Genomic DNA, 11,926 nt, shown 5'->3' on the forward strand with positions numbered 1-11,926 from the left:
ATAAAGAGTGCGGAGTTTGCCGAGCGCCTCTTCTCCCTCCACTTAGGCGCTCGCCGTGGGTGCCGCCGACACGGAGCGGTATCTCTGTGTCGGGGTTCCTACACCCGCACGCCCGCGCTGCTTGTGGAGCTCCGTGGCCGTTATCCGTGCCCAGGCACCCACGCCCAGGCAGGGGCCGGGGAGTTGTGCTTGCCGGCGGAGCCGCCGGCTGGCACATCTCGGTGGCCGGTGTTCTCGCCCGACGGCGGCGACAGCGATGAGCGGCAGGTCTCGGCACCGGGCTGGGAACAAAGACGCGGGTCTGGGAACGGCGGCGGGCGCGGTAACGGGGACGAAGCAGCCCGGCGGCGAGGGGAGAGAGGGGGACCGGCGGGGCTGGGGTGGGGGGGGGCGACCTGGTGCCACAGGTGGGAAAGGCGCCGGGGGGCTGGCAGGGGAAGCTGGCGCCGGTGGAGAGCACGGCTGCAGCCGGCAAAATAAACAAGGGGGAGCGGGCCGAAAGCTGGGCTGAAAGCGAAGGAGAGCGATAAAGAGAAAGAAAAGAATATTAAATCGCGAGAGAATGAGAAAATAACCCCGCCAAAGGGAGAGGAGGGGAGAGGCCGCCTGCTACGGCGTGGGTGGGGTCGACAAGAATAGAGTACATTATGCAGTTCATTTAGTTAACAAGGGAAATAATGAGGGAGCGTGCGGCGTGAATGCCAAGAGAAGAGGCACAGAAAGGCTATTGAGCGCCCTGGCGCCGCCATCACATGGCGCGGGCGCTATTTAAGGCGGGCGGGCGGGCGCCGTTCAGCACCACTCGGGCTGGCCAGCGGCGCTGCGCGGGCGCTGCGCGGGGCGCTGCGCGGGGCCATGCCGCGCTCCTTCCTGGTGGACTCGCTGGTGCTGCGGGAGGCGGGCGAGAAGAAGGGGGAGGCCAGCCCGCCGCCGCCGCTCTTCCCTTACGCCGTCCACCCTTCGCACCCCTTGCCCGGGCTGCCGGCCGGCGCCTGCCACGCTCGCAAGGCCGGGCTGCTCTGCGTCTGCCCGCTCTGTGTCACCGCCTCCCAGCTGCACCCGCCGCCGCCTGCCATCCCCCTTATCAAGGCCTCCTTCCCCCCCTTCGGCTCCCAGTACTGCCACTCGCCCCTGGCCCGCCAGCAGCACTCCGTCTCCGCCGTCAGCGTCGGGCACGCACCGGCGCTCTACCAGGGTGCCTACCCGCTGCCCGACCCCCGGCAGTTCCACTGCATCTCCGTGGGTAAGGGGGGCACGCGTGGGGAGCGGGGGTGGGTGCACGCCCGCATGCTAACGGGGAGGTGATGGGGGTCCCCGGGAGGGACAGGACCCTGTCGAAGATACATGGGGCGGGGGAGCCCCTGCCCCGCGCCTGCAGGCTGGACGGGGAGTCCCGGCATCTCTCTCTGCCGGCGCCCCCCGGGGGATGCGCAGCCGCCCTGCTGCCCGCCGAGACTCCGACCCAGACGGTGGGGACCGGGGGGAGGCGGCCACGGCACCCCGTGAGCTCAGGCTACAGCCCGGCCGCCGCTTGCTGGCTCACCGTCCCCCCGGGGGAGGGAGGGTTTGCGGCCCCGCAGAGCGGGCGGCGGGGCGGCGGGGGGAGCTCAGAAAGGACCTGCGCTGCGGGGGGGTGCGGCGGCGAGTCTGGCAGGTCCTGACGGTGTGCTCCGCTCCGCAGACAGCACGTCCAGCCAGCTGCCCAGCAGCAAGCGGATGCGCACCGCCTTCACCAGCACGCAGCTCCTGGAGCTGGAGAGGGAGTTCGCCTCCAACATGTACCTCTCCCGGCTGCGGCGAATCGAGATCGCCACCTACCTGAACCTCTCCGAGAAGCAGGTGAAGATCTGGTTCCAGAACCGACGGGTCAAGCACAAGAAAGAAGGCAAAAGCAGTTCGCACCGGGGCGGGGGGGGCGGCCACAGCTGCAAATGCTCTTCCCTTTCCACCACCAAGTGCTCAGATGACGACGAGGACTTGCGCATGTCTCCGTCCTCCTCGGGGAAGGACGACAGAGGCCTCGCAGTCACCCCCTAGCCCCCCGCACGCCTACCCCGGCTCCCCAGGAACTGTGGCGAGAGCAGGGGGGGGAGTCCTGCCTGCTCCAGTGCTGACATGCAGCCGAAGGATTTTATACCGTTTTGTATAATCTGTGTAATTTACGAAGGACTTCCTCGCCTTTCTAGACCCCCGGCCCGTGGGGGCGGGTGTCTGCGCGCCCTGTTGTAAATAAACTGCTCCTTAGGACCCCAGGCGTCCCCCGGTAGTGCTGTCTCACTTGTCTCCCCGCAGGCGCAGACCCGGGCCGGGGAGGCTTCTCGTAGAGCTCCCCCCGCACCGAGACAGGCGCGGATGCTGCGCGGCGGCGGGCGGTGCGGGCCACCTGCAGGGATGCTGTCCCGGGGCTCCCTCCGCTAACTCGGCGGTGCCCGAAAGAGGGCGGACGGGGAGGGTCGGGGGCGGTTTGTGTTATTATCTTTTTCTTTTTTTCTTTTTCCCTTTTCTTTCCAAAATTGTTCGCGGTTTTGTTTTGACTTCGTCGCTGCCGGGCGCGCAGCTGTGGTTGTACCGTTCCGTTCCCTCCCTCCCCCCCCCGGGAGATATTTATTTATTTATTTATGTGCAAGGAAACGACGATGGCGATGATAACAATGATGATGGTAACAATAAAAGCTCGTTGGTGGTTTATTTCCTTTCCTTCACGTAGAAAGCAGCCGCTCGGTGTCCGATGGCGTGCGGCGGGAGCACCGTCGCTCTCCATCCCTCTCCGTCGCAGCCCGGCACCGGGACTCTCCCGCCCCGGCGAGCGCGGATGACAGGGACTCTTCCTTTCTCCTGGCCACGCTGAAGGTACGGGGTGCGGGGGACCCCTGCCCCGTGTCCCGGGGCTCTCTCCGCTCTCTCGGTCCTCGCCGTGAAGCCAAAGGTCGGGCTGGGGTCCGGCTCGGCTGAACACCTTTCCCTTCCTATCACGCCTCCCTTCCCGCTCGCAAGTTTGCGGGAGAGAGCGACAGACATTATTTGCACACACCTATACGTACGGCTATAGGCGAATACAAATACCCGGCTGGCGGGTGGGATCGGCTCCTCTCTCCAGGTGCCCGCCGCCGGTACCGGGGAAGGATGGACCCGGCCTCCCGTTAACCTGCCGGTGCCGGTATCGGTCCTGCTGGGGCTCCCGTCTGCACGACCACCGGGCTCCGGCAGCCCCGCTCCGGCCTCGCAGCCTCCCGACAGCTCTTTGCCGTCGGGGAAGCGAAACGCCCGTTTTTACGCGCGGTTTCTCGGCGGAGAACCCCGGCGGAAAAGTCAGCCGGCAGGTCCCGCAGCCCCGGGGGTGACAAACGTGGTGGTGCTGGACGGCCATCTGCCCCCGCCAAGGGTGCGGGACCCCCGGAGTCCCGCGATGCCGTCACCGCTCCGTTTGCGCAGGGAAAATTCCTTTGTGCGGGGACCCCCGCTCCCCACGGACTCACAGGGACGCGTTCTCCTGTGGCCGGGCGCCGCGGTCCCTGCACCCGCAGCCGGTGCCCCGGGTCTCCCCGCGGGGCCGGACACTGCACCGGCTGTCCCGGTGGGTTTCATGCCCGGCAGCTTGGGGAATGTGCTTGCGCCCGCACCGGGATGGGACCTGCTTTTCATCCCGGAGCAGGTCCGAAATAACCGAGGCCACTGGGAAAACCAGGAACGGAGATGTCGACCATCCCAGAAAATCTGCGTGGAGAAGGTCCACGCAGAGCCAAGCTCGGTGTGGGGAGCTGTGAGTTCGGGATCCTCGGGCACTGAGGGTGAAGGCAGAGCTGATAAAATTGCCACTGCTGGCACAGCCCCAAGTCCTGTCCATAAAACAAACATGTCACCCTCTGCCCTCCTCAGGTCCCTGCAGCTATTTGCATAGCTGTGGGGCCAGGTGACCTACAGGCTCCTGCAGCTCCGTCCCACAGGTGAGCAAAGAGCATGGCCCTGCAGACCACAGGGCACTGTGGACCCCTCAGGACACCCCAGGATGGAGTGAGGTGTGGGGGACCACGGAGATGTGGCAGTGTAGGCAATACCCATGCCCTGCTGTGACTGTCCTGATTTGTGTTCCCCCTGGCTGGAAGATGGCAAGGGCTTGGTGATATTAGGCAAGTGCCACATCATCAAGTTTGGGACATGGGGACAAAATGTTTGGGATACTCCTCTCCTTGGGTTCCTGCCTTCACCCACTGCCTCCTGGGACCCTTAGACCTCTGGCTTCTCCCTCCTTGCTTCCTTCTCTGTTGGCTCCCCACGTCACCTGGCTGAGATGAGATGGCCGGGCAAGCTAGTGGTTAGGACACTGTGGGCAGCTTCTTTCTGGCTCCTTTTCCCATGGCTGTTGGTGATAGACTTGGCAGATGAGGAATCAAAACCTGATCTTGCTACAGGAGTCAGGCTCTCTCACTTGGTGCTTGGCCCCATAATGTTCCCTATGTGTCTTTCCTTACCCAGTGGCCCAATTCCAACAGGAAAGACCCCTCAGTGGACTAATTGGCTCAGCAGAAAGACCCCTCAGTGGACTAATTGGCTCAGCAGGGCCCTGCAGCCTCTCCAGCGCTCGCCTCCCTTCCTGCCCACATTTACCAGATTTGTTTTGAAAAGTCATTGCAAAATAGAGAGACAGAAACAGCTTAATGTGGGTTTTCCGAGGGGTCTGGCATTCTCCTAAACAGGGCCCTGGCACTGAAGTCAACAAGCATCCGTAGAGGCGTGTGTGTGCTCCTTGTGCCTGTTCAGTGGCATGGGATTGAGCCAGTTGGCTGGCAGTGGGATGTGAGGAACACTAACGCTGGGCATTTGAGTGCCACTATTGAAGCGCTATTGTGGCAGTTGTGTTGAAACCCTCGACATCCTTGTCTGCCAGCACATTCCCACCATCTCTCTAGCCCTTCATGGCATAAGCACTGATACAAAAAAAAAAAATGTGTCTCCCCATACTCTTTTTTTGGGGCTAAGCAGGGGCAACTGGGGACAGTTTTTCCCACTTGTGATAGGGATGGTGAGGCAGTAGCACTGCCCACCCAGCCCGCTCCTCACCCACCATGAAACCTGGGCAGCAGCATGCAGGCACCTGGGGGACAAACACACTTTGTCCTGTGGGACTGGAGCTGCTGGGGTCCCTCTGGGGAGCAGCTAGGAGACTTTCTGGGCGTGTGGGTGCAAGTTTCACCAGCGCATCCTCACTGCAGGCACAGCGGCTGTGGGCTGCGAGGCGGAATCTTGCAGTGATGCTGTCCCCGTGGGCACACGCTTTATGGGGAGTGTGTGCACACATGTGCCTGTGTGCCTTATGGACTGAGTTTGTCAGTCTGAAAATTTAGGGCTAATCCTTGGCCCTAAAAGGTACCTCATATATGTAAAGTAGCAAAGAGAATTCCCCCGTATGGTATAATTTTGTCTGAGCAGCAGTAGAGTATCACAATGGATGCCCCCAACAAGACAGTATTAATATTCTCCGACACAGGCTGGCCTCCGCTGCAGACCCTGTGTACCTTGCAAAGCCCAGTGGGGCTCTCAGTGCACTTGACAGTCATTATGCCACATCCACATGCAGAGATAATCCCTCCTTAGTTGGGCATTTTTCTAATTTAGTGAGAAATCATTACGGCAAATGCTCAGAGTGTCATTTTCAAGGACCCTGGCGTTGGGCAAATTAAAGTCATTTTGCTGTGGGAAGAGCGTGGGCACCTCTGCTAAAGCGAATGTCATAACACGCCAATTTTCAACTTTCTGTCTCTAGCCATTTTGACGGCAGGTTTCTGAAAGTTACTTAAGCATTTTAGCATCTAAAATGCCCAGTCTCTCCTGATTGTGATGGGAACCACATTTGCAAATCCACAAAGAGAGTTTGAATATTTTCCGGTATATACTTTTTTGACCGTATTTCTATCTAGAAGTTGCATTATTTCTGCCATGGCATGCAGAGAGGAGACTCTTTGAATGCTATTGAGGCTTTGAAGACCGTGTCCCAGAGCAGAGGTGGCTATGCTGGCAAGGGAAGAAGGACAGAAGACGATGCTGGTGTTCGGGGCTCCCACACCCCATCCCATCACGTGTATTTTCCCACACCCCAGCCCATCACATACGCAGCCACCCTCCCTTCACCAATCCAGGGACAAAATATGAATATGAGAAATGATAAATACCTGGAAAAAACAAAGGTTTGGAATGAAGAATCTTTTCAACACTACATACCCATGTACTTACAGCGTTCATAATATTAATTTGCCTTATCTGGCTTTTATATTTATGTGATTTTGATTTTTATCTGTAGACCTTATTTCATTCCACACAAAGGCTGCATCAAATGGATTTACAGCTGAAAGCATGTATCGGTATTTTAAGTGTTGCTGCTCTTAGCCACAAAACTAATATTATTAACATGGGAATTTCATAATTCAGTTTATCTGCAACTAATGTATTTGCACTGTGTTGGTCTCTGAGCTGGCCCCATGGATCTGGAATAATGTTTAGAGTAAATGGACTGGTTTTGCTTCAAAATAGTGTCACAGCAGGGGTAGCCGGGTGTTTCTTTCACTCTTGTTTACTTGGAATGAATCCTACCTATGAATTTACTGGGATAACAAGGCTTCATTTTTAATCCCTAAGTTCCTGAGAGAGGCAATGAAATTTGATTCTGTAATGACGATATGATTTTGTCTGTGAATGTGATTACTTTAAAATATAGGTAGGTGTTAACTAAAGACTCCAAATAAAATGTTTTTGTATGATATTCCGAATGATTTGAGGACAGGTACATCAACTGTAGCTATCTCTCAATTACATTAATTTTGAAAGTGGTTTTGCTATGAACACAAAGTACTCATTTACCGGGATGTAATTATGCAAGATCAGGAGATCTCCTAGGATACTGACACTGATGATGACAGCAAATGGCTGGGCCTGTTGCTTAATGTGGCTGTAGCCAGACAGGAGTGACTGCCCGCCGCTGGGCAGATAGCTACGCTGGAACTACCCTATACACCCTATACACTATATAACCCATATATACACTAGTATGTATAGATTTTTTTAAAAAATTAAAAACAACCCCCCAAAAAACTAAAAGAAGTAGTAGCAATGATCATAAACAGGGGAAAAAAATCTTCATTCTTAAGTTTGCTATATCCCCTTTCTCATTCTGCTGCAATTTTTCTCAAATTTCCCTTTTCCCTCTTGAGAATTTCTGTTAGGCCTGTTCCCAGCAAAGGACGCATTGAAAAGAGTAGATTTCCATCATATATTTATTATTGGTCTATATAGACCAAATTGGAAACACGCGTCAAAAGAATTTCAGGATGGACCCAAAACGTGCCTTGGGGACAGTGGCTCCTGTCAGATGTGTCCGTTCTCTTCCTCAGCCTCAGCTTTCCAATTATTAAGAAGTACTGGCATCAGTCACAGACTATGAATACATTATCTTAGGCACTTTGCAGCCAGATGGGTGGTGGCTCCCATGCTTAAACATAGATGTGTACTGATATTGTAGATCTTGGGTGGGAGTATCTGGTCTGGACTGGCCTCCAGCTGCTGCTCCAGAAAGACCTGTGTCTGCTGCAGGTAGGTCCTTTCTGCCAGTCCGGTGAGGATGACACAGCACATCTGAAACAGCAGCAGGCACACATCCAGACACATGAAATGGTTCTTGACAGGAGAATTTACACCTGAAGTACAAGGAGAGATGATAGGTGCAGCCAGGTTGCTGGAGAAGATACATGGCAGCTGTGACTGCCGGTGCAAATACATCTGGATGTAGCTGGATTTAAAAAGATTTAAATATCCTGGGGTGGGGGGGGGGGTGAGCTAACTGCCTCTACTTGACCGATCCTGGCCTGGGTAGGCTACAAAACTGTGCAGCGTCTTGGATCATGCTTGTTTTTCTTAAGAAACCCCTTTCCCATCAATGCTCTGGTAAATACCAGAGAATACCAGATGATCCACAAAGACCTGCAAGCTGTGCCTGTGGGTGTTTGGGTGGCTTGTAGTGCGCAAGGCAGCGCAGAAGAATCAAGCAGACATATGGTAAAGTGTATGATTGTGTGTTGTTTGGGTTTTCTTTAAAGGCATATTCATTTTGCACTTAGAATAATACAAACCCATCAGAAATCTGCTGGAATCAGCAAGTCTGAGGAGAAAACATCTCCACGGGCCAGGCGGTGCAGCAGAGGTACAGGGACTGAATTCGTTACCTGAAGAGTGCCACAAATACGTGCCTGGGAGCCATCTCATTCAGTCTGCTCTCTGGTCTTCACACTAGACAAGACTCCTTCAGACCAGAACTGTCTCTTTACTGGTGTCCACTTCTTGATAACTGCACAGGGGGAGGTAAAGTCTATTCTATTCTATTCTACATACCAAAGTGTCAGAAGGGTCCTCGTCTGGAATGGTTTCTAGTAGCAGTGACAACTGGGACGATGAGGCTGCAGAAGCTGATGGGCATATGTCTGATCTGGGAAGGGTGTCCCAAACCTTTTCCAAGGTTGCGCTGGAGAAATTCACTCTGTCGTTTTGCAGACTTGGGTCATCTCCACTCCATGCTCACAAAAGCCTGCCTTGCGTGAAGGGGGACAGAGCACACCATCTGATCACGCTGCTTCGCTGCAGAGCAATATTCAGATCGGATTCTGTGCTGGTGCCTGCAGGTATTTGTTTCTCAATGCTGGAAAAGCCACCAAGGCTTGTTATGGATGTTACATATGCAAGCGAGGAGTTGAGTTTGTAGTAAGGAGTGCGAATAGCCAAGTAAATAACCATGGGCAGCATCTGAAGAGGCTAGGTATCTCACTAGATCTATATTTCACCCTTGGTGTTTACCACTGATTTTTGTTTGCGTAGTTTATCAGATAAAATAACCATGTTATAAACTGGGCTTGGAACTTAAGTTAACTTAAGTTCCGAGGCACATCTTTTTTATATTTTAAAACTCTATTAATAACTCTCCTTTTTTTATTTTGTTTGTTTGTTTAGCTTATAATGAGCTATTGCAGCACAGCATACTGGACGTGTTTGAATCTTATCTTAGCTCTCGTTCTTCTAGGATTTGCAGGTTTCTCTACTTTGATGGGCGGGATACATGGCAGCAATCCCTCCCCCACCCTGAAGTAATGGATCAGTGTTTTGTCCACATCTGCTTCAGAGGGATTTGTGCTCTTTGTTATTTTAGGTGTTGGTGCCAAGAACGCTCTGACCGCTGCACTGAATCCTGAGGCAGGAGACACACTGAAATTCTGTACCTGAGCATCTTCTCACTACTTAAAGCTGAGAAAGAAAAATAACCCTACCTCAGATATACCTATTTTATTGGAGACGCAGCTTTCCAGCTCGTGCTTGGCATGAATTGCTGCCTGCCTGCTGGACGTATGTGATCTGGAGGTATTGTTAGAGCCTGGAGGTAGCCACAGAAATGCCTGATCTGTAAAGGCTGTCCTGCTGAGCAAGCTGTCCATATCTGATGTGGATTTTCTCCTGAGTCTACTCTCATGGTCTCAGCTATGAGCAGTATAAGGGATTGCAGAATCATTTATTATAGCAGACACAGAAATGTTAACATGCCTTACTGTAAATTCTTTCCTCCAGAGAAAATGAGCAGAGAAAAAGAGCACCAAGTCGACCAGAGTCTCAGAGGTTCACAGAGTCCACAAAAGATGTTTATTTTCCATGCTACCGTGGCAAATCTGAGTTTTCTTAGGTACCCGAGCTGGGAGGACACTACACTGTACTAGGGGGATGACGTGGGAAACTCCTGTCCTTAATTCCTGGGCATCAAGATGCTCTCTTAAGCATGAGCAGCCCCTGAGCCTAGCTGTGTTATGAGCGCGAGGGGAAGACAAGGCAGCTGGAGAGTTGCCACTGTCAAACCTACTGGACCTCATGCTTTCTACCTAGGTGCCTGTGACTGCAGTGAAATGGTCCTGACACTGTTTGTGGCTCATCTGAGTCCTACCCTGGCCCCATTCAGAGCTGATTTAATCTCTCTTGACCCAGATCCCAGCTGCTCCAGCACCTCAAAAGCCTGCTTTGCTCCTGCACATCTGCTTAGCATCAGCTCCAGGGCTTCCAGCCTCCCTGTCCCTACACTGACTGGTGATATCCCCATCTCCCTCGCTGACCCCATCTCCGTCTTTGCATCCCTTGGCCATTTTCTCCCATCATTCACAATTCTACCACTTTCTGTCTTCTCCCCAGGCCCCATCCTTCCAGAGACCTTCTGGGGCTCTGTTTCACTCTCAGCCCTGCTTGCACAACTGTTGAAGACAACACTCAGGTTGCCAGCAGCGGTGAGCAAGCAGAGCTTCACTCAGTGCAGGGCACCCACATGAATTTGTACAACTTGCTAGCCGGGTGCATCACTCACCGCCAGGCTGGCTTCCCTGTACACGGCATCCCAGCACAGCTCTCCGTGCACCGACTCACCAGGTCCTCCCAGCCACCACCGCCTTCACCCTACACACCCGTCCTGGTCCTTCTGCATCGCTGCCAGCTCGCTCAGCCGAGCTGAATCCCTGTCGTGACTGTTAGCTCTTCTTCTACTCATCTATCCTTTCTCACTTCTCCATGTATTTCTACTTTTCTTTCCCAAATTTCAGTCAATCACCTGTTTAAACTTAAGCACATGCTTAAATACTCTGCCAGAGCAAGCCCTAGATTTTCTTAGGTTGTTTTCCACCCTCTGTTTGATAACTACCCCCCTACCCATTTCCCCAGAATATATGGGGGACATATATCCAGCTCTTATGTTTAATTTTACACACAGTTTAGGTTACACTTTGGATGAAATATGCTACAAAAAGTGAAACACTCTTCTTCTTTCTCTTCCTTTCTTTCTCTTTAGTTAAGCATACATGTAAAGAAACCTTTCAATGGGTTTGCAGAGCCCGAATACAGTAGAGTGACACAAAGCATTCTGGATATTGCTATGCAAATGACATGCCAAGAATGTTTAGACTGTACCTTGAAGCAGTAAACAAGTTGATTGTCATGGTGTCATGGTAACTAGAGCTGGATCCGCTTCATACGAATGAGGTCCCAACCTTCGTTTTTATTTGGATTGCTAAAGCAACTCACTGGTCCAAAGCTCATCACCCTGTTGGTCCTCTGGAGAGCCAGAGGTATAGGAATGGCTTCGTGCATCGGGACACAATTTAAAATGAGACAATGAGCTACTCTGACACACAACTTCAGGTCACCGAGGATATTTAAACACATGCAGATCTGAGTTGGGAGATGCTGTCAATGCCACAGGGATTTGCCCTGTACCCTGGGCAGCTTTGCTGCCCCACCAGTGTAGTTACAGTCTGCAGACATGATATTTGGGGGTGAAGAATCTTGTGTTTTTAAACCGGTGAACTGCTCCTACCTCACAGAAGCATGGAAGTGTGGAAGCAGGAGAAGGCAGTAGGACTCTTCTGTGAGCAGCATCTCTATGTGGGTCTGAAGGGTCAAGACCTCAGACTGCTGCTCAGCAGCTTGTATTGCCCACTTGATACATGATTTCTTGCCAAGAAGAGCCATGACCATTTCCCTGGTTTTGACTCAGCCATCCTTCCCTGGGTAGCAGGGAAGCTCTCTAAAGCCACAGGAGAATCACACTGATGACTTAAAGATTGCAGAGTTGTTTTCCTAACCTTGTAGCTCAGGGCTGAACTATTCCAGGCTCAATTACCAAAGTAAATGCACTCCTGGGAATTGTTCATCCAAGCTGAGCCGCCACAGGCTTGGCTCCAAACCTCATCTTCTCCCTCTGCAAACAGAAGATGCTTTCACCAGCCAAACCAGCAACGTGGAAACACTGTCCTGCTCTACAAAATAAACTTACTAGGGCTTCCTGGATGGCTGTGGTGACATAGGCTCGAGACTAAAAAAGTCTCCTTACACCGAACACTCAAAAAATACCTTTTTTTGAAGA

General features: G+C 53.1%; 1 protein-coding gene across 1 annotated transcript; it reads left to right on the top strand.

Moving 5' to 3' along the window:
* The first annotated feature begins 855 nt into the window (after positions 1-855).
* GSX1 (GS homeobox 1) lies at positions 856-2,037 on the top strand. The gene is made up of 2 exons (XM_054183537.1): positions 856-1,243; positions 1,682-2,037. The coding sequence occupies exons 1-2, from the start codon at positions 856-858 to the stop codon at positions 2,035-2,037; spliced, it is 744 nt and encodes a 247-aa protein (XP_054039512.1).
* The last annotated feature ends 9,889 nt before the right edge of the window (positions 2,038-11,926 follow it).

The sequence above is a fragment of the Rissa tridactyla genome, chromosome 1 (assembly GCF_028500815.1).
Source record: "Rissa tridactyla isolate bRisTri1 chromosome 1, bRisTri1.patW.cur.20221130, whole genome shotgun sequence".
NCBI lineage: Eukaryota > Metazoa > Chordata > Aves > Charadriiformes > Laridae > Rissa > Rissa tridactyla.